The 24,177-nt window shown below is 39.4% G+C and overlaps 4 protein-coding genes across 5 annotated transcripts; all 4 read right to left on the bottom strand.

The window, feature by feature from the left end:
- Positions 1-1,300: 1,300 nt before the first annotated feature.
- LOC146578696 (coxsackievirus and adenovirus receptor homolog) lies at positions 1,301-4,621 on the bottom strand. The gene is made up of 4 exons (XM_085269083.1): positions 4,589-4,621; positions 4,420-4,503; positions 2,502-2,864; positions 1,301-2,265 (listed from the first exon to the last, which is right to left on the bottom strand). The coding sequence occupies exons 2-4, from the start codon at positions 4,487-4,489 to the stop codon at positions 2,114-2,116; spliced, it is 585 nt and encodes a 194-aa protein (XP_085125209.1). The 5' UTR covers positions 4,490-4,503; positions 4,589-4,621; the 3' UTR covers positions 1,301-2,113.
- A 2,897-nt stretch (positions 4,622-7,518) lies between these two features.
- Positions 7,519-10,752, bottom strand: LOC146578695 (matrix remodeling-associated protein 8-like). The gene is made up of 4 exons (XM_085268889.1): positions 10,522-10,752; positions 8,974-9,336; positions 8,291-8,650; positions 7,519-8,131 (listed from the first exon to the last, which is right to left on the bottom strand). Exons 1-4 carry the CDS (start codon positions 10,589-10,591, stop codon positions 7,896-7,898), a joined length of 1,029 nt encoding a protein of 342 aa, XP_085125015.1. The 5' UTR covers positions 10,592-10,752; the 3' UTR covers positions 7,519-7,895.
- A 2,866-nt stretch (positions 10,753-13,618) lies between these two features.
- LOC146578694 (Fc receptor-like protein 5) lies at positions 13,619-16,045 on the bottom strand. The gene is made up of 6 exons (XM_085268945.1): positions 15,982-16,045; positions 15,093-15,128; positions 14,688-14,948; positions 14,363-14,608; positions 14,100-14,276; positions 13,619-13,962 (listed from the first exon to the last, which is right to left on the bottom strand). Exons 1-6 carry the CDS (start codon positions 16,010-16,012, stop codon positions 13,838-13,840), a joined length of 876 nt encoding a protein of 291 aa, XP_085125071.1. The 5' UTR covers positions 16,013-16,045; the 3' UTR covers positions 13,619-13,837.
- Positions 16,046-19,293: 3,248 nt separating this feature from the next.
- On the bottom strand, positions 19,294-22,534 carry LOC146578693 (uncharacterized). Of its 2 annotated transcripts, none has more exons than XM_085268982.1 (6): positions 21,907-22,534; positions 21,582-21,827; positions 21,338-21,496; positions 21,093-21,194; positions 19,779-19,863; positions 19,294-19,563 (listed from the first exon to the last, which is right to left on the bottom strand). In XM_085268982.1, the coding sequence occupies exons 1-6, from the start codon at positions 22,049-22,051 to the stop codon at positions 19,557-19,559; spliced, it is 744 nt and encodes a 247-aa protein (XP_085125108.1). In that variant the 5' UTR covers positions 22,052-22,534; the 3' UTR covers positions 19,294-19,556. The 2 variants fall into 2 exon arrangements, with proteins under 2 accessions (XP_085125108.1, XP_085125109.1); XM_085268983.1 differs by having other exon boundaries at positions 21,093-21,191.
- Between the last annotated feature and the right edge of the window lie 1,643 nt (positions 22,535-24,177).

The raw sequence follows: 24,177 nt of genomic DNA, 5'->3' as shown, positions 1-24,177 counted from the left end.
ATTATTTTATTTTTATTTTATTCCCATTATTTTGGAACTGGATTTAATTTCTTTGTTTTTTTTACAGTACAGATGCAAGTGACAAATGGAAATGATGTCACCCTTCTGTGTCCAGCAGCAGCCTGCATTCAGTCCGATTACCTTTAGTCATAAAGTGGCACATCCTAAGGAGTGGATATCAGAAAAACCCTTTGACCAGCACACATATTTTAAGAACCCTTACTAACTTACTCTGAAAAATGTAACAACTGCAACCTTCAGAGTAACTTTTTTTTTTTTTTTTTTTTTAGCTGAAATCCATGAAGTCCATGATGAGGCAGGAAACCAGAAATAAAACAGCCAGAGTTATACCTGTTTTATTTTGATATTCCCTCACTCCTCGTCTATTCTATTTTTATTTTTATTTTTATTTTTATTTTTTATTCCTATTTATTCTATTTATCCCCTTCGTATATTTTATTTATATTGTCTCTGTATTTATATATATGTGTGTGTGTGTGTGTGTGTGTGAGTGTGTGTGTGTGTGTGTGTGTGCGTGTGTGTGTGTGTGTATATATATATATATATATATATAACATTCTGTAACTCTGTAACTTCTGTCGGTGCTGTGCTTTTTTGGAAATCGAATTTCCCAGAGGAACCCACCCGAGGGATTAATAAAGTTCTATCTTATCTTATCTTATCTTATTCCCAGGTGTCTCCTCGTGTCTATCTTTGTCGTGTTCCCTTCATGCTGTCTGCCTTGTGCGTTTAAGGGGTTCCTCCTTAGCCAACACGTTCTCACTGTTAGTGAGTTTGTAGTTTCTGCATAGCCTGTGTCATTTTGTCTTATGTTTGTTTTATGTTCAAAATAAAGCTGCTGACTTTAACCGACAACAACAACAAAAAAAGTCATCAGAACCCAGAGCAAAGATCGTTCTCCATAACTCAAAAGGACTATTTAAAACTTCAAAAGTTCAACTTCAAAAGTAAGTCAGAGTCAGTCACATTTATATATCCATATTTCAGTGGTTCACAGTCTTTGTAAATGGGCTTCAGGAGGCTGACTATGTGCATCAAAGCAACAATAGAAAAGTTTTCATCCTTTTCTTTTCCCACCTTTGGCTTTGACGGACAGCTTTAACTCAAAGCAAATCTGATTGCCTCAACTTCATGTGAACCCGACATCTCATTAGTTTTAACAGTTGAGCTGCATTTGTTTCACTTGTACCAGTTGCTGTAAGTCTTCTGTGTTGCAGCAAGATTAGATGCAGATGTGGCTGACAGAGAGATTTAAAAACCACCTGCCACCATTATTGCTCTCCAGTAGCACATAAAGACTTCACCCCACAACGTAAAACTTGTGCTTCTGCATTAAATCAACACTGTAGGTACATAGTAACAGCAAGCACACCGCACTGCAATGATACCATGAAGCTTAAACTTCAAACTGGTACATGATAAAGGATGACTCAAATTGCAAAGAACTCTGTGCTCGTTCTCACCACTGTTTCACTTTGTTCACTGTCGAAAGTCAAACTTCTCACAGTAAAACATTTTATTGTATAAAACAATAAATAAAATACAAACAAAAACAAAAGTACATGACAAACACAGCAAATAAAAACCCACAAAAACATTCACACTAAGCTTTAAAACAATCACCAAACAGAGCAGAGGATTTAGCTCATCTTCATTCATTTAAATGACCTTGGTCTACATAACAACTTAACCCACATGGAAATAAAACAGGAATGTGGGCGAAAAATGTTAATAAAATTGTTGAGAAGAATAGGAAACAACTGTGACAGTAATTGTCACAGTTCCTGACTCTGTTTTTTGAGTTTGTACCTTTTTTCCATTATATTCTAAGTTCTGGTTCTGGAAGTTACGTGTTCAAGCCACAGTCGTTACTTTTTGGTTTCTGTATCATGTTTATGTTTCCACGTCCTCATTTAGTTTTACATGTGTCTGTCTTTGGCTTCAGTCCTTCCTTTTGCCTCTTGTTCCTATGCATTCTTCCAGTTGTGTTGATTATAATTCCTTGGCTCCCCCTAGTGGGGAAACTGTGTACATTTAAATATAAGATTCACATCCTTGGATTAGATGGTTTTAACATTACTGAATCTGCTGTTCAAAAACGACGTGGTCGCTTTTGGCGCTTTCGTCTTTTTTTGTATTCTAGTAAAATCACAAAGCTAACAACAACAAGAAGTACAACAAAAACTTGCAGAGCAACACCTCCAACCATCTTCCCTCTATCCTTTGTGTGTCCTCCTGTCTGACCTGCAGGTGAGAAACAGGTGTGAGGTGTCAGCTGTCAGGTAGGTGATGAGTGAAGAACAGAACAGAATCCATTTCCTCTTCAAACTGCTGTCAGACATTATCTACTGCACTCTGATCACATCACTCAGACCAGCTGCTTTCTACAAAGTCTCATCAACAACATCTTTAGAAACAAACATCAACAACCAGGAAGCAGCTTCACCTCTGATCACACACACTCAACTCTACTCACTCACCTGGAGGATCAACAACATGAAGGTAGATGATGCTGATGGGTTCACCACCCAGATTAGCTCTCTTCCTGCGGTTCCCTCCCCTCACAAGGACACGACACTCGTATGTTCCAGTGTCATTAACCGTCACATCCTGCAGAATCAAAGACACGTCTCCATCCTTCATCTGTCTGTCCTGCAGATCCACCCGGTTCTTAAACGATGGATCCTGGTTGCTTGGAATAACTTTTTCATCCCAGTGAAAAAGGACACGTTCTTGCTCCAGTTCAGGTTGGATCCACTCAACGCCTTTGATGGTTTTGTTGTTTGGAGCTTGACATGGTAGAGTGATGTCCTGTCCAGACTCAGCTGTGATGTTTTTCTGGTCTGAAAAAGGAAACAACACATAGCCGAGATGTTAAAGTAACTAAAACAGCATCCAGTGAGACAGAGACCAGAGCAGAGAGCTCAGGGGGCTGTACAAGGAACTGAAATTCATGAGTTAATGCACTGTTTTGAACTTAAATTTCCAGTTTTCATTGGCACAGAGGTGGCTGTATTTTAATCCAGTTCATTTCAATTTGATTTAATTTCATCTTTATAGCCAAAAATTCCAACAACAGTCACCTCATGGGACTTTATATTGTAAGTTAAAGATACTTTAATAATACAGAAACTCTAACAATCAGACGACCACCCTGTGAGCAAGCGCTTTGGCAACAGTGGGAAAGAAAAACTCCCTTTTAACTTGGGGAAACCTCTAGCAGAAGCAGGCTCAGGGAGGTGCGGCTAATTTGAGTTGAGGGGAGAAGGACAGGACAAAAGACATGCTACAGAAGAGAGCCAGAGATTAATAGTAACAAATGCTTAAATGCAGAGAGGTGTACAAACACATAGTAAATGAAGTAAGGAGATTGGAAAGAAAGTGAAAGGACTTCTTTGAGATTTTGAAGATGTTTGAGAAGAAGTTTCTCAGATGAGAGGGGAAACGTCTTCAAGAAACGCAAAGAGGTCCAGTCGCTTTTCTTTCTAAGCTCCTTAGATTACCATGACCTGGATGACTGAGATGCTTCACAGACATATTGAGTGAAGAAGAAACAATGAGTGATCCATAGGAAAGTTTTAAGCCTAATCTTAAAAGTAGAGATAGTGTCTGTCTCCTGAATCCAAACTGGAAGCTGGTTCCACAGAAGAGGGGCCTGAAAACTGAAGGCTCTGCCTCCCATTCTACTTTTAAATACTCTAGGAACAACAAGTAGGCCTGCAGAGCGAGAGCGAAGTGCTCTAATAGGGTGATATGGTACAATGAGGTCTATAAGATGTGACACGGCATACCTTCTGTGACTAGACGAGGTTGGTATGTATGCAGTGGTATGTCACGGTATGGAAAAACAATCTCAGGTATGAGGAAATGAAAAAAAGAGGCCGCGAGAGTCAGATAAAAACCGAGTGTAGCAGGTAGAGTTTTTATTATCTATGTTCCTGGATCCTCATCTGCTGGTTATCTGTTCTTGAAAAAAGAGCTTAAATCATTTTTGATTTAGGTTTGATTCTATGTCCAGCTGAGATCTGACTGGTCCTTAACCTTAGCTAAATAGAATAAAATAGAGGAGCTACTTTACTCATGCAGTCAGAACATACACCAACTGATGTATTGTGATGACGCAGTACTAAAACAATATAATACATCTAAACAAGAAAAAAGAACCAAAGATATTTGCATTATAAAAATGCAGTCTTTTAACTGTGCACATAAACATAACAGTAAAACTGTACTGGATCTTAGAAACAAATATATTGAAAGCAATAGATACACAGCAACAAAACCCCATTCCAGATGTGTTTCACTGCCCTAATACAACATGATTTAGGAGAGTCCAGAAACAGAGGCTGTTCAAAACATGAGGGAATCCTGTTTGGTATAAAATGAGTTTAATCTCACCTGCAGAGACGAGTAGGAGGCAGACAGACAGTAAAGTCCAGCAGAGAGACACAGACGCTACAGCAGGCATTTCACACAGATGACCTAGAATGATGTGAATATTTCCAGAGATAAAAACCTCAGTAAACTACAACTTATCAGATAAAGTGAAAGGAATTGAGAGTTTTACCAGGTGTATGCGGGTGGGTGGATGCCTTCAGCTGCTCTCTATGAATGGATTCTGAGAAAGGTGGAGTCAGAGTGATGGAAGTGTTTCAGAGCTGAGCCCTGAGATCCTGTTTTTCAGCTTCTTCCTGGTATGCAGAGATTCCCCTGCATTCTTTGAATCTTTGAGTGACAGTTGAAGACAGAAGCATGACAGGCCATCAGTTTTTCATTGTAACCCTTACAGCTCACCTGGCTGTGACTCTCAGCACTTCTCAGTTTGTTATAATCTGTTTCGTGAAAGTTTGAACTGTTCCTTAAAATGATCAAGAAGTGTTTCAGCAACATGAGCAGGAGTCAGGGCCGGATCCAGTGTTGTGTTTGGGTGGGGAACTAGAAGTAAGAGCTGGGTGTGTTCCTTAATAAACAAAACCTGACCTAGAATAGAAGATTGGTGTGTCAAGATGTAGCAGCTGACTCATTACCTGCACATTTCTTGTTTACAACAGGAACACAGATACACACACAGGCTCATATTTACAACTCTGATTCATCAGAACAACGACAACAGAGTCACCACTGTACAGACATTTCTATTAAACATGCTGCTTTTTGCTGGGGTACTTTCACATTAAAAGCTCATTAATGAAGGAAGGTGTAAGATTTGTAATGTGAAAGTTCTGGAGTAAGTCCTGAGTGTTGGCACTATAGTCAGTGAACTCAGTGAAGTGAGTTTAGGAAAGCCTTTGTGTAATCCTGTCATTGTGTGTTATGTAAACTGCACAGAAACTGTGTGTGTCACTTAGAAACTAACCAACACAAACAAACTAAGATGGCAGATTTTTCAACCTTTAGCTAATTGCTTGATTTAAATTAATTTCATGATCACGATCTAGTTTTATGTGACTAAAAAGTCATAATTTTGACTTTTATTTCATAAAAAAAGAAAGTAACCACTTGAACATGTTAGCTTAGATTTATAATTTCATTATATTTGACAGTTGCACTAATTCCAGTCATGTGGTGTAACAGGAAGCAGAGTAAAACTATGGCTATCAGTTTAGAGATCGCTGTTTGGATGTTTGTATTTTAAATGCCCCTCCTCCACGGAGATTCACTCAGTAGTTTAACATGAACACAGAGAGCTGAGATGATTCGGTGTCTGACAAACTTCAAAAACTCATCAGCTTGTGACTCAAACTGAGCCTGAAGATATTTTTTAAATCGTGTTTTCCTTTTTCCTGAGTCAGCACAAAGCCCACACACTCTGTAAACTCCCACTGAGGCTAGTGATGCAGATTCACATTTAAAGTCTTCCGCCATCTGTTGGTAATCTTGGTGTATTACAGCAGAGCGACATATTTCTGCTACAAGAAACATGAAAGTTATTTTAAAATATCCATCCATCCATCCATTTTCAACCGCTTATCCGAGGCCGGGTCGCGGGGGCAGCAGCCTAAGCAAAGAGGCCCAGACCCAGTGACACTGATATGCATATTTTATTTTTATTGATCCTGATAATATTGTGCCACAAAGAATTTCTTTTTTCTTTTTCACCACTTAACATTTCATGGACAGATGGGAAAATACTAAACTTTAAAAACGGATACAGTCTTTTTTTAAATCAGAGTTTAGCAACAATCAGGCAACTCAACCCCCCTCATCTTTTCTGATTTTTTTTTTACTAGTTTTTCATTTGGCTGGGGTCAGTGTCATTGCTGGTAGCACGAGTCTATACCTGGACCCTACACAGGTTGGCAGTTGGTTGTTGGTCAGTGATGGTCTGGCATATCCTGGATCCTGGGTTCCTCCTGGTGCACAATAATTCCCAGTGCTATGTGGCAAGAGTATGCAGGCAGTTCCTGAAGGCTGAAGAAATTGATGCCACTGACCGGTTCAAAATCCAATTGAACACCTCGGTGACATTAAATTTTCGGTCCACCTCAGATGGTCGAGGAGCTCAGTGATGCCTTATTCCAGGTCTCGGAGGAGACACCATCCATCATTAGCATGACCTGATGTTGTCAGGTAGACATACAAGCACATGGGAGCCATCCAAACTGAGCACCAGTATGAGTTACTGAAAAATGGACCAGCCTTCCACATAATCCTTTCACCTTAATGTTTGATGTTTCTTTAAGTTCAGTCTACTAGATAAGTTTCATTTCCATGAAACTATGTGGCATCCCTTTTAACACGCTACCCACTCCATATCATATACCTGTCTAGCATGAGCTTTGACGTCTGATCTATTTTTAAAGTGCTCCTTTAATTGTTTTAAGCAGTATTTTCATGCGGGAGTCCACAAAACAAGTTTGACAAAAAAAAAACGGCAAAACACCTTTCTTTGTCTCTTACTCATCAACTGTAACCAGGCAGAAACAGATGTCAGATAAGATCCAGTAACTCTCTGATCTATCAGAACTGACCTAGTATGAGTGGTTCAGGTTCACCTCCCCAAATACTTACTTTTTTTTTTTTTTTTTTACAGTGAACAGATTTTAATCCGACTGTGATGGAAATACTTGCATCATTTTTTTCTGCTTTAAACCTTGATCTCAAGATTGTAAACTGTAGGAATCTAAAGAATGTCTAACTGCCTAAGTGCCAGAAAGGTAACAGAGGTAGATTTTATCATTGGTGGGTTTTTCTTTTTTTCAATTTTCTTTCTTTTTGTTTGTTTGTTTTATTTTCACTGCAACTGAAAAGTGCTGACTTTGCCCCTTCATCCAGGCTCTTATCACAGGTTTTTTTTCTGTTCATGGTTTTGTGATCTGAAAGAAATGAGAGTAATAAATATATCACATAATATAATATATAAGTAATCCTAAATAAATAATTTTTTTTACAATGAGTGACGAGTGTAGTTTTCATTGTGAGCCAGCATCTTCACAGACAGTCAAAAACCTCACAGCAGGACTTATGAAATCACACTCAACATTAGCACATGTTCACACTTTATTAATAATAAAATAACACAATCGATATAAACTGGGGAAAGGCACAAAAAAATGCATCAAAACTGATGAAGAAAGTTGATAAAACAGGTAACTTCACTACAGAAATGTTCTCATGATCTTCACAAACACAACTCTTTTCCTCCATAGAAAAACATTTAGGCGCTCCAAAGACATTTCCGTGTCCCCCAAAGGAAAACGATGAAAACTGTCATTTTAACTTATTATTATGATGGTTGATTTCTAACTATTTGCAGACTAGACGTACCCACTCCCAAACGCCACCAATCCGAACCAGAAAAACTCCAAAGATGGAAAAAACAAACTCAAGATAAGTTAGACATTTACAGCTGACTACTGTCTGCTGGATTCCCGTCACTGTGAACTCACATCTGTCTTGGAAGCATCTGTCTTTTTGCTACGAAAGGTGGGACGAGTGACACGAGTGGAACGTTTCAGCTTGCTGCTCGTCTGGGAAGTGCTGTTTTTTTCTCCTTCTGTATTTTCTATCATTTTTATGTAGTATATTATAGTTGCAAAAAGAGCAATAGAAAGCACAATAACAACTGTTAGTCCAACAGCTCCATCCTCTCCGTGTCCTCCTGGCTGACCTGCAGGTGAGAAATAGGTGTGAGGTGTCAGGTATACACAAGCTTCACTTCTGATCACAGGCAACATCTTTTTATGCATTTTGAGTTATCAGTTCACAGCCAAACAACTCTGACAATAACTGAATGTGTCCAAAGCCAAAATGAATTCCACTGACTTACCTGGTGAAATAACCTTTAGGTGGATGACGCTGATGGGCTCAGTCTTTAAAATGGCCAACTTTCTACCTTCTCTTACTTCATGGACGACACAACACTCATATGTTCCCCTATCAGCAGTCGTAACATCCTTCAGAATCAAAGACACGTCTCCATCCTTCATCTGTCTGTCCTGCAGATCCACCCGGTTCTTAAAAGATGGATGCTGGTAATATGGAACAAATTGTTTTTCCCAGTACCAAAGCACATATTGTGCCTTCAAGTCACGTCTGCTCCACTCTACACCTGGTATGAGGACAGTGTTTGGCGCTCGACATGTCAGAGTGACGTTCTGTCCAGACTCAGCTGTGATGTTTTTCTGGCCTGAAAGACAAAACAACACAGAGCAGAGAGGTTAAAGGTCTAACTGATCACTATAGCAGCCAAAAAAAAAAAATGTATCATGTTTATTTTTAACTAGTTCTTCAACATGTAGCCCTTTACCAACTTTGTCTAAGTTACTGTGGCCATCTAAGAAGAACATATGTTTGTCCACTTATGTTCTACAGGCTGCAGCCAGTAGGAAATACAAGGCACAAAGATCCAAGCTTTGGACCTCTGCTACATGTTTAACTCAAAAAACTTCAGACATCAACAACCAGGAAGCAGCTTCAACTCTACTAATAAACTAAACTCTACCAACTCACTTGGAGGAACAACAGTCAGGTAGGTGGTGCTGATGGGGTCACTATCCAGACTGGCTCTCTTCCTGCGGTTCGCTCCTCTCTGGACCACGTAACACTCGTATGCTCCCGAGTCATCAGTCGTCACATCCTTCAGAATCAGAGACACGTCTCCATCCTTCATCTGTCTGTCCTGCAGATCCACCCGGTTCTTAAAAGACGGATGCTGCTCTTCTGTATCAAGCTTATCGTCCCGGTAAAAAAGGACATATTCTTGCTCCAGGTCAGCTCTGCTCCACTCTGCAGCTATGATGGGGTTGCCGCTGTTTGGAGCTCGACATGGCAGAGTGACCGTCTGTCCCGGCACAGCTATGATGATTTTCTGGTCTGAAAGAGGAAACAACAGAGTGGTTAAAGAGATGCAAGTAAAACCAGTCACTACACAGTTGGGAGCTACTGCGAGATAAGTGAGCTTTTTACTGTAAATTGCTTCAGACAAACACAAGGGGCACATTCATTTAAATACATTTCTCTTCAATCAGGCAACCAACTAATATAATTCCCTTACCCATGTTGATCAGCCAATGGGATAGTTTTAGATTTGAAATCAGCTTTTAATGTTGTGTCATATTTCAAATATCAAGTTTCAGAGGAGGTCTACTATGCACTGGTGCACAGCACTAAGTGGTCAACCATCCATTTCTGTGTTTGGGGTCACATCCATTGTATGTGGAAGAAGAGTGAAATGATGAGTCCAACAACTCTCTTTTTTATGTGAAAAGTGAGTGCTCACTGGGCCTGATCAAGAAGAAAAGTTGATGACCTCCATCCAAATGGCCTAGCTTTGCAAGGGAATCCTAATGAATCTCGCTTGCAAAGGTAGGCAGTAAAGCTCAGAACAGCAATTTATGCTTCACTCAAACGACTGATAATGGAGCATTAATCTGGAATCTTGCAGCGAAGTCTACTAAATTCAAGTTTTACATTTTTAAATATCTGTTCTAGCTACTAATGCTGTTTGAAATTCAATGACAGTGACACTTTTCTGTGAATAGTGAAAGGTAAGGTCATGCAGTTAGTTCAAAAATAAAGATCTTTTTTGTCCCAATGAGAAGCTTTTATGAAAGATTATTTTTTTGCCAACTGATTACTGCACCCATCCTTGTGCTAATGACAGACTGCTGTGCAAGAACTGATTCAACCTGACTCGTTATGCTTGAAAAACACAAACTTGTGCAGATAAGCAGATATCAGATGTGCTCTGATGTGAACTTTGACATGACCTGTAGGTATGAGGAAACGAAGCAGGTGTAGCAGGAGGAGAGGACAAGCTCGGGTAAACAGAGTGTTAATGCTGTTAAACGACTCAACTCTCCTCCTGGAAGAAAGCCACATTTCTTTGTGAATCACAGTGTTTGCTGAAACTGCTCTGGAGCAGGAACAGTCAGAATTAAGCTTTAACTCTTTAACTTTAGGCATATCTGGCAGGTCATACAGTTAAACACACTTTTTTAAACCATGAACAGAATTCTTAAAGAGGTATTATTTTATCAATCAGAAATTCAATCTCACCTGCAGAGACAAACAAGAGGCAGACAGACAGTAAAGTCAGGCAGAGAGATGCAGACGTTACAGCAGACATTGCTTCTTCATTTAAAGTGCGATAAATGTCCAAAAGATGGTGGTATTTTTCAAGAATCACAGAATCCCTGAGTTTAAAATCTGATAAAGGAAGCTGAAAGTCTGTGAGTGTGATAGCAGGTATCTATGTTGTTCTTGTCATGGCCATCTGCTGTTTCTCCCTCCTCATTTCTGCCTCTGTCTCTCTCTGCAGGTGAAGAAGAGATTGAGGTTGTCTGGTTCCCTTGTTTGGCCCTGCCCAGAGGCGGAGTCTCTCCTGTTGACCTTGTTACCTGTTTGCCTTAAATTCTTTACTGCAGCGGATTTAAAGACCAGCTTTCGCCTTGTGTCCCCCTCTAGTACTTTGGCATTGCAATGGATACTTCTCCTCTTTCACTTCTACACTAAGAGAAAAAATAGTGATAACCATGTTGAGTTTTATCCCTCCTGATTAATTTTTCTGTGGTTTTACTTTTGCCAGTGTCCTCCATTATCCAGCATGGCATGCCGTTTTCCCTTTTTCATCAGCTTTTGACCTTTATGTCCTTGCGTACTGGAAAATGCATCGAAGGACCAATTTAAAATGTGGCATATTTAAGTTTCTGAAACTCTTCTTTAGCGTGTGAGTAAAATGTAACCATAATACAAAGTAGGTTGATGTTGCCTGCTTGATGTTTGGCTGTTAAACTGCTGTCATTTATAAAGCAGCTGCTCTGCTGTAAAACTTAGATTAACCAGCAGATGGCAGCAGAATTTAAAAGTTATTAGTAATTCCAAAGTTCAATGGTGAGCGGTTTAACAGGAGATTGGTGGTTCAGGAGATGTGGTCGAAAAATAAGTCGGTTCTGATTCACATGAATTCACAAATTCAGTCTGGTGTGGTTTGATGTTTATTTAAGTTTCCGTTTTAAATCTTTTTAGACTCACAGAAACACATGAGGAAAACACGCAAGAGGAACATTCAAAGCACTTTCACTTTCTATTGCAAGTCTCATTCACACATACATTATTGCAAGGATAAATATTGTAATATTCACAGACACACTCATATGCATGCATTGGGGGAAGCTCAAAGTTCAGTATCCTGCCCAAGAATCACCTGACAAACTACCAATCAAATTACCATCTGAACCACAGTCACCAGAACATTTTAACATTTACTGTTCACATTTGAAATTTTAGAGCAAATTCACGTAAAAGATAAGATAAAATAACATATACAAGTTAAATAAAAACATATTAAAAATATATATATTATTAACTTGTGGATGTCCTCTAGTTTGAAGTGCTGGGGAGACCAACTAGAGACCAGCAGCTGGACGTCAGTGGTTGTACTGGTGGACTACTTCAGTGAAGAGTAGACGACGTCTGGCTCTGGTTTAAAGTCTGAACACAAACACACACAGTTCAAACAACAGAAAACATGATTAAAAGCTTTGTAGTTCAATCAAGACCTCGTTTGCTCTCTTATTTACACTCTTACTTACATTATTTACAATCTCCACCTCTCTGCATCACACACAGTCCCAGTTCAGACTGAGCTCGAGATATGATGCAATTATATTAGCTTAGCTTAGCATGATGGTGAGCAGGGGGAGCAGCTAGCTTGTTTAAAGTTAAAGTTAAAGAGCGGCTGTACCTGGTCCTCCTGGCTCTGATGGCTGTTCGTCCATTACTCATATATTCAGTTTTCACTGCTGAGTAGACTGCAGCTGAGTAACTCTCTGCAAAATAAAACACCTTTGACATTGTACAAAATCGGTATGACTTTCATATTATTGCAAAGGTTGTTTTTATTCATAATGTTGCACAGTGTAGAGATTGAGCTTCACACGCTTTTCTTATCTTAACATCTCTGCTATGAAACTGACCACATAAATCTGAAGGATGTTTCTGTGAAAGAGAAAAGAGGACAACCACAAAGCTGCAAACATCTGCTTTTAGTGCACACTGATGCACTTCACCACAGAGCAAAGACCTTCACAACATCAACACTATTACTGGCCAAACCAAGAGACACTGTGTTGAGAGGCTTCACTATCTTCAGACTACTGTAAACTAGAATCATCAGCAGGATGACTGTATCTGGTCAACATGCCATAAAGAACAAGATAATTATAAACTTTATTATAGCCAGATTCTAATTTTCATTTTGGAGAATGAGAAAGACTGGATTTAAAATGTTAGCATCATAAAATGTTAGCATCATAAAACTATAAAAAGACGTCCTTGATGAAATTATTCACTTTGAATTCATGATGGTCTGTGAGCAGAGTTTAAAGAAATCATTTTCCAAATGATGTCTCCGTGTTCCTTCCTGTGTTTAACATGAACAGCTCTGTGCTGAAACACCTGCAGCTGAAGTGTTTTCATTCTATCAGAAACAGGATGCTGGACGACTGCAGAGCTGTTAGCTTCAGTTAACCACAGACCACAAACACACAGTCCAGCTCACAGTGAACAACAGTAAGTACAGTGTGAGACTTTAGTCAAAGGAGCTTGCAAAGAAAAGCGTCTGGACTTCTTTAAGTTGCTTGCCCAGGATGTGAGTGGGCCATCCTGGGCCATCTGCCCTCAGGAATTCGCATGATAAGGTGGGGCCAGGTTTCACAATGAACACACCTGAAACTCTGGCTGATTGGGACCCACACCCAGTTTCACACCTTGGCTCAGGCGATTAGAGGATGTGAGACTTTACAGACAGACGGTTATATTTGACAAAACTGATCAAATTTTACATAAAGAAATAAAATTCATTTATAATCTATAAACATAAACGATTTATTGTGAAAGCGTCAAATCATAAAAATCTTTATTTTACTGTTCAACAATCCACAATTTTACACAAACTGAAATAAAAATACATGATCACACATAATCCAGAATGTCCTCTTAACCCAACACATCATAATGACAAGCAAGTGTTCATGAACCTATATCTGATTTTATTTTCATATTAAACTAACTTTTAGATTTAAATCTGAGGAGGAAAATGTTTGCTTACCCACATTGTTACATGTTTGCAGTTCCCTGACTATCTTCACTCCTACTTTCAATACATTATCTCAGATTGTAAGGCTGCATTAAAGCCTTTCTAAAAGCAAATCTAACCACTCAGTGTCCTGCCTGGCAACGCCTCTAAACAGATATTTGGGAAGTTTTATTGAAATCTACGGCAAATAGATAGAAAATGTCATTTAAGCTGTGAAGTCTGCACATGAAAGAATGTGTGTGTAAAATCAAAAGATAAAATCTGCGTAAAAATTTGTTATGATGAAAAAAAGAGCCCACTACCTCGGATTTCTCTGATTGGCTCTTGTTGACTTTTTGATATGTTGATTATACTGCACATGATGTCAGTGATGACTTCATCTTCTCCAGCTTTGTCTTGTTCTGCTAAGATGATCCATTTAGATTAATTATCTAAACAGAGATTACATGTTAGAACGTTTGACTGTGATCATATTGAATGTGAACTTTATTCGACTGAACAAACTCAGACATGAAAGATCAGGAAGTCTGAGTCTCACCTTCAGGTTTCCTGTGGACACATCGCCTCACCAGCAGAACCAGTAACACCAGTAGAACCCCAACACACACTGATCCAACAGATGACAACACAGAGAGAACAGGAGGAGAGAGTGATGGTGGAGGTGTGGATGTAGGTGGAGGTGTGGATGTAGGTGGAGGTGTGGTGGTGTGTTCCCCTAAAATAAAGCAAACACAGTCATTAAGTTGTCGTCACATTGTGAATGTTGAAAGCTGCAGAAACACAGACAGGTGAGTGTGTCACCTGTGACAGTGATCCAGCTGGATGGAGACTCTCCATGACCGCTGATGTCACACTTGTAGAGGCCTTCATCAGACCTGGAAACATGCTGGATGGTCATGTGACCTGTAGGCTGCTTCCTGATGAGGGAGCCATCTTTATAGAAAGCAGCTGGGAGGTTGGAGGGAGTGGTCTTTGTTTTACAGAGCAGAGTGACGTCATCTCCCTCCATCACAGGGAGGACAGGACTCTGCAGGATCACTGATCCACCTCAACACAGAGACAAACTACAGCATTTCATCCATTTACACACAGCTTCATCAACACTAACTCCACACACTCAGCTTACCAGTGACTGTCAGGTTAACCATGTTACTGATGGGACCCTCTCTGGACTCACACCAGTAAACTCCACTTTCTAATGAGTAGATGTGACTGATGTTACAGGAAGAACCAGCTGGTGTTCCCCATTCCTCACACTCAGCTCTGTTGTCTGTTGCTGTGTTTCTCCTCAGAGTCCATCCAGCAGAGCTGTCGTCCTCCTCACAGCTCAGAGACACAAAATCTCTTTCAAAGAACTGAGAGCTGCTGGGACTCACAGTCAGACGAGCTGTGAGGGTTAAAGTGAAAAACGATTAGATTTTATTTTTTTCTTCAGTTTTATATGTGAGCTCCATTGTGGAACATGAACCCAATCAGGTCATATCAGTGAGCATTTCTCAGGTTTAAACTGTGACAGAAGAAGGTTACTGACCTTGGTTTGTTGTGCAGCTCAGCAATGAGATCAGAACTAAAGAGAAATGAAACTCAGGTTGATTTGAGGTGAACATAAAGAACAACTCCACACAAACAGCTGACAAACACAGATAATACACTCTTCTGGGTCTAGGGGTCTCAAAAAAACTAAACGTAGAATCTATCTTGACTAGTTCAAACAGAATGAACTCTGGAACCAATTCAAATAACACATGTCCTGGCACTTTGTCTCTAAATTTGGGCCAATTGTTTAGAAAGATTTGTGTCACATTCAGACCTAAAATCAGCAGTTAACCAAACATCACAACTGACTCGAACCACTGCACCACTGTGACGTGTGTACTGTTAGATGATTTAAAAAATAAGTTCTCACCACTTTTTCAGCAAATGTGCTGTTGTGCCACTTTAGAATATAATTTACAGATCTTTATATATTGTTTTTGTTAATAATTGAATAGAACAAAAAGTTTTGTTGGTGAATTTGATTTGATTGTTAAACACTCAAAGCAGTTCACACAGGTCGGACTAATTATGTTGACTCTAAGATTATATTTTAAAAAACAACACTTAAAGTTATTGTTTTGATAGTGTGCATTGAATGTTCTAAGTATATATAAAACACTACTTTTACACAGTAAAGTCATGTGTCCACTGTGCAGCTGTGTTGATATAATGAGTGAATGATTTGATCTTTTCACTGCCTGCTGTGTTTCCTCGACTCCTGAGCAAAGATAAAGAGTCAGTTCAGACCTGCAGTTGGTCCTCGTGGTGTTTTGAACTTGAATTCAGCCTGATTTGTTTTTCATGTCTTCTCCTCCATCATCAGTTATCAGGAGAGCAGACAGTCAAAGTACAAGAATTCAAACAAACACAGAGATTCTACTTACAGAGCAGACACAGCACAGATGTTTCCTTCATCGTCCTTCTCACTCATTTGAGCTTTTTTTCATTTCTGTCACTGACACCAAGTAAAGCCCGCCCTCTTCCTCTGAGTCTGTGTTTTTTCTGTTGGTACAAAGGCGGTGGTGGGTAACTCGCTTTTTTACTTGTGTACAGATGCCTATGCTAAATTATATTAAAATATAAACTCAATGTCAGTGTCAAAGATTCCCTCAGTCTGGTGTTGATGAGCTGTGATTTCGTTAATGAACAAATTCAAATAACCGTTAAGTGGTTCATTCAATTTTATAATGTGTTAGTGGTTAAAGCTTTCTTTTGGGTGTGATGTTTTTAGTATTTTTGGTTGTGAAGCACTTTTTAATATTTCCCTTTAAAGGGACTGTATAAATAAAATCTTGCTTACCTCACTGATGAGTATGATGTGAAACACAGGAATCGAACGAGGGACGCTGCTGTTATGGAGCTGAACTGGAACCATTCAGACACTGAGGCCCTCTGAACACATTTTAATTACAGCTGTGCAGAGACACACTGATGACTGACTGGAACACTATGATTCACAGATTGTTGAAATGCTACCCTTCAATGTTGCCACTTGAGCGAGATATTTGACTTTAAATCTTGACATGGATACAAGCAGATCATCAGTGAGAGTCACTTAATATTAAAATTAGTACCATCCATTCGCTTCCGCTTATCCTTTCCAGGGTCGCGGGGGGCGCTGGAGCCTATCCCATCTGTCATAGGGCGAGAGGCGGGGTACACCCTGGACAGGTCGCCAGTCTGTCGCAGAGCCAACACACAGGGACAGACAACCATTCACACCCACATTCATTCGCACATTCACACCTAGTGACAATTTGGATTATCCAATTAACCTATCCCCACAAGCTGCATGTCTTTGGACGGTGGGAGGAAGCCGGAGTACCCGGAGGGAACCCACGCAAACACGGGGAGAACATGCAAACTCCACACAGAAAGACCCCGGCCTGATGTTGGAATTGAACTCAGGACCTTCTTGCTGTGCGGCAACAGTGCTAACCACCGTGCCACCGTGTTAAATTAGTACCATCAGCGTTAATCTTATTAAAAGGACGTTAATATCATAACCGTATTAACGCAGCAAATCTCAGTTAGCTAGCTATCACGGATCGCCCTGCGCGTGGGGCTTGTTGTATTACCTCTTTATTTCCCTTTAACTTATCTCATAATTGTAAGGTAAATAGATTTGTGGGTTAAATAGCAGAGTTGAGTATGTGGGTTGAAACCATCACAAAATTGTCAAATTTTCTCTGGCACAATGTATTGTTACAATCAAAATATAACTGATCAAACACAAATTTCCTTATTCTTTGTGACTTTTTAGGAGTTTATATGTCTATAGTGGTCCTGAAACAGGCTGTGGGCAGTCTTTGTTTAAGGGCTTCCTCATCAGGTTGTAATAAATATTTTTTGGAAATATTTTAATAACTCACACATCCTTGCATTGATATGTTGGCAACACCGAGATTTATACCTCCAGATGAGTCCAGGTGACCTTATAACCCAGGCTTCTGTTTAAACATCCTCACTGTTCTTAAATGTTGGACATCATGACATTTTCATGGCTCAGTGCTTTAAAATAAGAGAACCTGTTGTTCGGTCCCATGATCATCTGACTCATCATTTGACTCTTTGTACACAAAGGTTTAGCCTGATGGCATCTCTGTTCAGTTTGCCCTTTGCTTTGAACTTTACACATATAAAAATCACACAGTCTCATCCTTTACAGATGGCTTTAGTTGGATTCTCAATTTCAATCATCTTTTGCATAAGACCTGTTTCCACAGAGTTTCAGTTCTTTTGTAATTTGGCGTATCGCAGTGTCAAAGAGATTTAGATCCCTAATTGCATTTTATGTATACTGGTATATCATAGTACGCCAAAGCTGGAAGAGAAGAAAATTTGTAACTATTGGAAGGATATTTAAATTCATGACTGCACTTTCAGACTAAAGATATGAACATTAATACCTATGTTTTATCGTCTTTCAAAGAGTAATATTTCTACATTATCGAAGCAAGAAGAAACAATATAGAGCAACCTCATTACATGAGTTTGTGATGCAGTTTTTGCGAGCACTGTTGCATTAAGCCTACAAAGTTCTGGGTTCTAACTTCCTTCAGCTGCTATTATGGGATTGTGTGTTCTCCCACAGTTTAAAAAGATATGCTGTGTGGAAATTAACTGAAAATCTTCCACAGTTTTTACATGAAAAGCTGACATCAATAACACTGTATTATTCATATTAATGTTTTCAACTGGTGGATGTTAAGAGGTTATATTGCTGGCATTTACAAAGCAGCTGCCCTGCTGTAATGCTCAGTGTTGCCAGTAGGTAGAAGCAGACTTGAACTCTGAGTCATGTCCCTTTGTAAATTCACTGAGAAGTTTGAAAGGAGGAGCTCTGTGCTGTGATCCAGAACGAAGTCCAGCCTGGGTCATATAGGTTTGAAGGTTTTCATACAATAAAACACTTCTTTGTCTTCATGGTGAAGTCCTGAGTGTGGTACTACATTTCCATGGAAGAGGAGCATTAAATGCTACCAAATACATTTCTGTATATCCAATCCTTAATCCAAATAAACAGAGTAAAGGGAAAATTTAACTACTTTTGGAAGTTTGTTTTACAGCCACTGAATGGAGTTCCTGCTGTTTTATGTATGTGGCTACAGTTTAACTCATTTTGGGATTCATTTATTTTTCACAATAAACACAAGTGTGTATCAGCCAGAACCAAACCAGCCAAACTTTCCATTTGACTTTCTTTATTAAACCCAAAGAACTACTCAAGGAAAATATCCGACACAATGTAGAGCACTATGTCTGGATAAAACCAAACACAGGATATCATCACAAATACATCATACTGTACTGTCCGCAGTGGTGGAGGGGTGATGATTTTTGGCTTGTTTTGCAGTGACGGGAACGGGTCACCTGAAAGTAATTGAGGCTATCACAAACTTCTCTGTATATTAATATACTCTAGACTAGAGTCATAAATGAGCATCAGCGTCTAGACCTCAACCTGAATGATGCTGTGGTGGGCATAAATTAATGGGTGCAAACCTCACTACATAAACTGATTCCAGTAAATAAATAAATAAATAGATAGATAGATAGATAGATAGATAGATAGATAGATAGATAGATAGATAGATAGATAGATAGATAGATAGATAGATAGATAGATAGATAGATAGATAGATAGATAGATAGATAGATAGATAGATAGATAGATAGATAGATAGAAGAGCTCTATTAGACACACTGAATGACTACAATGTCTTTCTTGCTGCTGTTACAACCAAATTTCCCTTTGTGGGACAATCAAAGGATTATTCTATTCTATTCCATTGTATTCTATTCTACTCTGTTCTGTTCTATTCTATTCTACAAAAGCATAAAGAATAAAAATATTTTTTTAACGTGTGGTGGGGCCCAGTTAGAGACCAGCAGCTGGACGTCAGTGGCTGGACTGGTTGACAACTTCAGTGAAGAGTAGACAACGTCTGGCTCTGGTTTAAAGTCTGAACACAAACATATACAGTTAAAAAAAACAAAAAAACAAACCCAACAGGAAACATGATTACAAGCTTTGTAGTTCAATCAAGACCTTGATGCCTCTCTTATTTACATTTGCATTTGAAGTGTGAACTGGGTCAGAGCTCTGAGCTTCAATCGTGTGTTGTTCTTTTTTTTTTAAGCTTAGCTAAGCATTATTGCTGGAAACAGGGTGAGTTACCTGGCCCTTCTTGTTCTGATAGTTTTTTGTCCATAACTGTCATTTTTAGTTTTCACTGCTGAGTAGACTGCATCTGAATCCGTCTCTGCAGAAGTAAACAATCAGAATTATGTGAAATTACAACAGGTATAACAACTGCACAACTTTTATACTATAGCAGAGCTGTGGGAAACTTTCTACCCTAATTTTGCATCATGAAGAGAATAAGCGACAACTTTAAAAAACCACAGCAGCATTTCATAGTTTTTTTTTAATCTTAATGCCACTGCTATGAAAAAAAAAAAAGATTGGCCACATGAAGCTGAGGGGCGTTTCTGTGAAAAAGAAAAGCGGACGACCACAAAGCTGCTCCTGCCTTCAGTACAGATTGACTTGCTTCACCTCAGCACAAAGCAAACACTTTCTCACAGTATAACCATTATTACTGTCCAAACTAGGACAAACTGCAGTGAGAAGCAGCTTCAGACTACAGTTAACTGGAATCATCAACATGTGCTCAACGTGTCAGGATGGTACAGAAACGACTAAATTATCAACGTTATAGACGTCAGATTCGTTATAGAGACTGGGAAATGCTTTTAAATTAATTTTAAAATGAACAGTCCTGTGTTGAAACACCTGCAGCTGAAGTGTTTCTTTCTATCAGAAACAGGATGCTGGACGACTGCAGAGCTGTTAGCTTCAGTTAACCACAGACCACAAACACACAGTCCAGCTCACAGTGAACAACACTCACAGTGTGACACTTAAGGCAATTAGAACTGACTAAGCTGACCTATTTTCAGACAAAGGAAACAAGTTCATAACTACACTTAGCAAGTTTTGTTTGCTTGTTTTACTGTTACAACAGTCCACATTTTTACACTTCTGAACTTCCCTCATATGTTCCATAATGTTCCCATAATCATATCATCAAAGTCAGCAACAGTGCTAATCTTCTTCTACCTTCATATTCAACTGTGTGCCTGATACATTTGAAGAGGAAAAAATCAGAGATGTTATTCATCGTCCAAACTATGATCAAAACACACATTCTCAAACATTTCCAGTTCCTTAATTAAACATAAATTTGTTCACATTGTAAAGCTGCATGACAGTCCTTCTAAAAGGAAATCTACCCACTCAGTGGCCTTCCTGGCAATGCCTCCTAACAGATATTTGGGCAGTTTTATTAAAATCTATGACCAAATAGAAAGGAAATGCCATTTAAGCCACAAGGTCACCAGCATGTGAGAAACTGTGTGTGTAAAATCACAAGTCGAATCTGATGAAACCTGCTTAAAAACTTCCTATATTGGAAGACGAGCCCACTACCTCGGATTTCTCTGATTGGCGCTTGTTGATTTTTTGATATGTTGATTATACTGCACATGATGTCAGTAAGGATGTCATCTTCTCCAGTTTTTTCTTGATCTGCTGAAATGATTCAAAATGATCAATAATATAAATTAAAATATGTAAACAGAGATTGCATTTAAGAAAGTTGTTACTGTGATCATCATGAATGCGAACTTTATTCTACCAAATAAACTCAGACATGGAAAATCAGAAAGTCTCACCTTCAGGTTTCCTGTGAACACATCGTTTCACCAGCAGAACCAATAACACCAGTAGAACCACAACACACACTGATCCAACAGATGGCAACACAAAGAGAACAGGAGGAGAGAGTGATCGAGGAGGTGTGGATGTAGGTGGAGGTGTGGTGGTGTTTCTCTCTAAAATAAAGCAAACACAGTCATTAATTGTCGTCACATTGTGAATGTTGAAACCTGCAGAAACACAGACAGGTGAGTGTGTCACCTGTGACAGTGATCCAGCTGGATGGAGACTCTCCATGACCGCTGATGTCACACTTGTAGAGGCCTTCATCAGACCTGGAAACATGCTGGATGGTCATGTGACCTGTAGGCTGCTTCCTGATGAGGGAGCCATCTTTATAGAAAGCAGCTGGGAGGTTGGAGGGAGTGGTCTTTGTTTTACAGAGCAGAGTGACGTCATCTCCCTCCATCACAGGGAGGACAGGACTCTGCAGGATCACTGATCCACCTCAACACAGAGACAAACTACAGCATTTCATCCATTTACACACAGCTTCATCAACACTAACTCCACACACTCAGCTTACCAGTGACTGTGATAGAGATCATCTTGTTACTTGCTTTATTTTTGGATTCACACCAGTAAAGTCCACTGTCAGATGTTGAAATGGAGCTGATGTTACAGGAAGAACCAGCTGGTGTTCCCCATTCCGTTCCACAAAGAGTGATCATAGTTGTTGTTGTGCTTCTTTTCACAGTCCATCCAGCAGAGCTGTCGTCCTCCTCACAGCTCAGAGACACAAAATCTCCTTTAAAAAACTGAGAGCTGCTGGGACTTACAGTCAGACGAGCTGTGAGGGTTAAAATAACAAAACAAACAAACAAAAAAACTGATATATTTTTGTTAGAACTGCAAAGATGAACCCAATCAGGTCATATCAGTGAGCATTTCTCAGGTTTAAACTGTGACAGAAGAAGGTTACTGACCTTGGTTGCAGCTCAGCACTGAGATCAGAACTAAAGAGAAATGACACTCAGGTTGATTTGAGGTGAACATAAAGAACAACTCCACACAAACAGCTGACAAACACACAAACTCTTATCTCCGATATATGTGCTCATTTTCAGCTAAAGCTAAAAAAATCCAAAACAAAACAAAAAGGAAAAACAGCAGATCAATTTGGACTTCATGCACTTCTACTCTAATATGTATCTCAAAAACAGCTTGTAGTACAATCTACAGGGTGGGCCATTTATATGGATACACCGTAACATGGGAATGGTTGGTGATATTAAAGTCCTGTTTGTGGCACATTAGTATATGTGAGGGGGCAAACTCCTCAAGATGGGTGGTGACCATGGTGGCCATTCAGAAGTCAGCCATCATGGATACAACTTTTGTTTTTTCAATAGGAAGAGGGCCATGTGACACATCAAACTTATTGGTAATGTCACGTCACGTTCTGGGTGGTAACCTGCATGTGCGGCCATATTGGAGGCACTCGGAGGTAACCACTGCAATGGATCAATGTCCGAAACCACAGAAAAGCTCCTCAAAATGCGTTATAGATGCAAAGGTATACAGGGAAGGACTTGGTCCACAGGTAAGGGCACGATATTTGGAAAAGTTAGGTTTTATTTGTGTGCAGATCCAAACGAGTTGGCTCCTTCATCTTGGATCAATGACGAGCCGGAGAGTCTTCCATCTATTGCGTATCTTGATATCAACTACCTGGTTTTCTTGCCCAGAAGACAGCAGACCTCAAATCTTATAAAAGTTTGGAGGCCTATAACCAGATGGTGTGTGGATGGGTGAGGGAGATGCAGTATCAAGTCATCAGTGACAGATGTGTTGTGAATGCCAAAGTAAGTAACGCAATAACATCTTTAATCAGCCAAACCTTAACTGTATGATATCATCCCTTACCAAAAAGTAGCATACTTCGAGTATATTTTATTAAGTATGCTTAACTATAGGAAAGAAATGAGTGGAACAAATTCGGATGTTGTCCAGATTTTTGCCTTGTAGATCCTGGTTTAGCTTCGCTAACCACAACCGCCTCTTTTTCTCTGATAACTTTCGGCATTATTCTCCATGATTTGTAATAACTTTTGGCTGTCTATAAAACTGCACATATTTTTCACATATCAAACGATCACTATGGCATTACTGAGAGTTGAAAAACTGTCTAAAGTCTTTCATCTTTAATAAAATGATCAGCGTTCTGCTCTACCAGGTGTAACAATTGAGTTTAACATCCAGGCATCCATGAAAACAGAATGTATGACATTTAACGGAGTTAGAAGTTAGCAGGGAGTTAGCTTGCTAGCTTCTATCTAAATACAATATACCATGTCCTGACTGCGGGGTTTTGGAAACAAATTAAAACGTACAGCTCTGCTATCACTTCCAGTATGAATGAAGACAGAAAACTAAACAGCAGTGACGTTTGTAGGGTTACTGAAGTTGGGCTAGCTGGTATATAATGATGTGCTACGTGACCGCTAGCGACACAGCTATGTTAGCATAATATAAACAAGCTAACTTTTTTTCCACTCGATAAAAGTTAACGTGAGTGTTCTCGGTGGTCAGGAACAAATGTAATCGCATGGCAGGATGCTGTAAAAGGACCAAACTTCAGCCAGGAGAACAACTGAGATAATCCATCCACAATACGAGGTTAGTCATTCATATACTGCTGCATGGGCTGGGCTGTAGTTACATCCTAAGGTTTTAAAAACTGAGCTTAAATAAATGATTAGTGGTAATAAAAGCTGAGGGAGGTCAACAGGGATCACTGACTGTTTTAGGAGCTTTTTGAGATCAAATAGAAGAAAATACATAACATTAAACATGT

Source organism: Mchenga conophoros, linkage group LG3, assembly GCF_057382185.1.
Source record: "Mchenga conophoros isolate Kocher_MC1m ecotype Shallow Benthic linkage group LG3, M_conophoros_male_GT1.1, whole genome shotgun sequence".
Taxonomy (NCBI): domain Eukaryota; kingdom Metazoa; phylum Chordata; class Actinopteri; order Cichliformes; family Cichlidae; genus Mchenga; species Mchenga conophoros.
This window is presented reverse-complemented; position numbering and strand designations above follow the sequence as displayed.

Excerpts from the sequence above, each read along its gene's own strand:
- LOC146578693 (XM_085268982.1), bottom strand. The coding sequence starts at position 22,051 with ATGATCACTCTTTGTGGAACGGAATGGGGAACACCAGCTGGTTCTTCC. Across the intron at positions 21,195-21,337 it reads TGTTCACAGGAAACCTGAAG|CAGATCAAGAAAAAACTGGA; the intron begins GTGAGACTTTCT and ends GAATCATTTCAG. Across the intron at positions 19,864-21,092 it reads GCCAATCAGAGAAATCCGAG|AGACGGATTCAGATGCAGTC; the intron begins GTAGTGGGCTCG and ends TTACTTCTGCAG.
- LOC146578694 (XM_085268945.1), bottom strand. The coding sequence starts at position 16,012 with ATGAAGGAAACATCTGTGCTGTGTCTGCTCT. Across the intron at positions 14,609-14,687 it reads GGTTAACCTGACAGTCACTG|GTGGATCAGTGATCCTGCAG; the intron begins GTAAGCTGAGTG and ends CTCTGTGTTGAG. Across the intron at positions 14,277-14,362 it reads CAGCTGGATCACTGTCACAG|GGGAACACACCACCACACCT; the intron begins GTGACACACTCA and ends GCTTTATTTTAG.
- LOC146578696 (XM_085269083.1), bottom strand. The coding sequence starts at position 4,489 with ATGCCTGCTGTAGCGTCTGTGTCTCTCTGCTGGACTTTACTGTCTGTC. Across the intron at positions 2,865-4,419 it reads CCTCCTACTCGTCTCTGCAG|ACCAGAAAAACATCACAGCT; the intron begins GTGAGATTAAAC and ends TTCCTTTTTCAG. Across the intron at positions 2,266-2,501 it reads TCATGTTGTTGATCCTCCAG|GTCAGACAGGAGGACACACA; the intron begins GTGAGTGAGTAG and ends TCTCACCTGCAG.
- LOC146578695 (XM_085268889.1), bottom strand. The coding sequence starts at position 10,591 with ATGTCTGCTGTAACGTCTGCATCTCTCTGCCTGACTTTACTGTCTGTC. Across the intron at positions 8,651-8,973 it reads CCTGACTGTTGTTCCTCCAA|GCCAGAAAAACATCACAGCT; the intron begins GTGAGTTGGTAG and ends TTTGTCTTTCAG. Across the intron at positions 8,132-8,290 it reads CCTAAAGGTTATTTCACCAG|GTCAGCCAGGAGGACACGGA; the intron begins GTAAGTCAGTGG and ends TCTCACCTGCAG.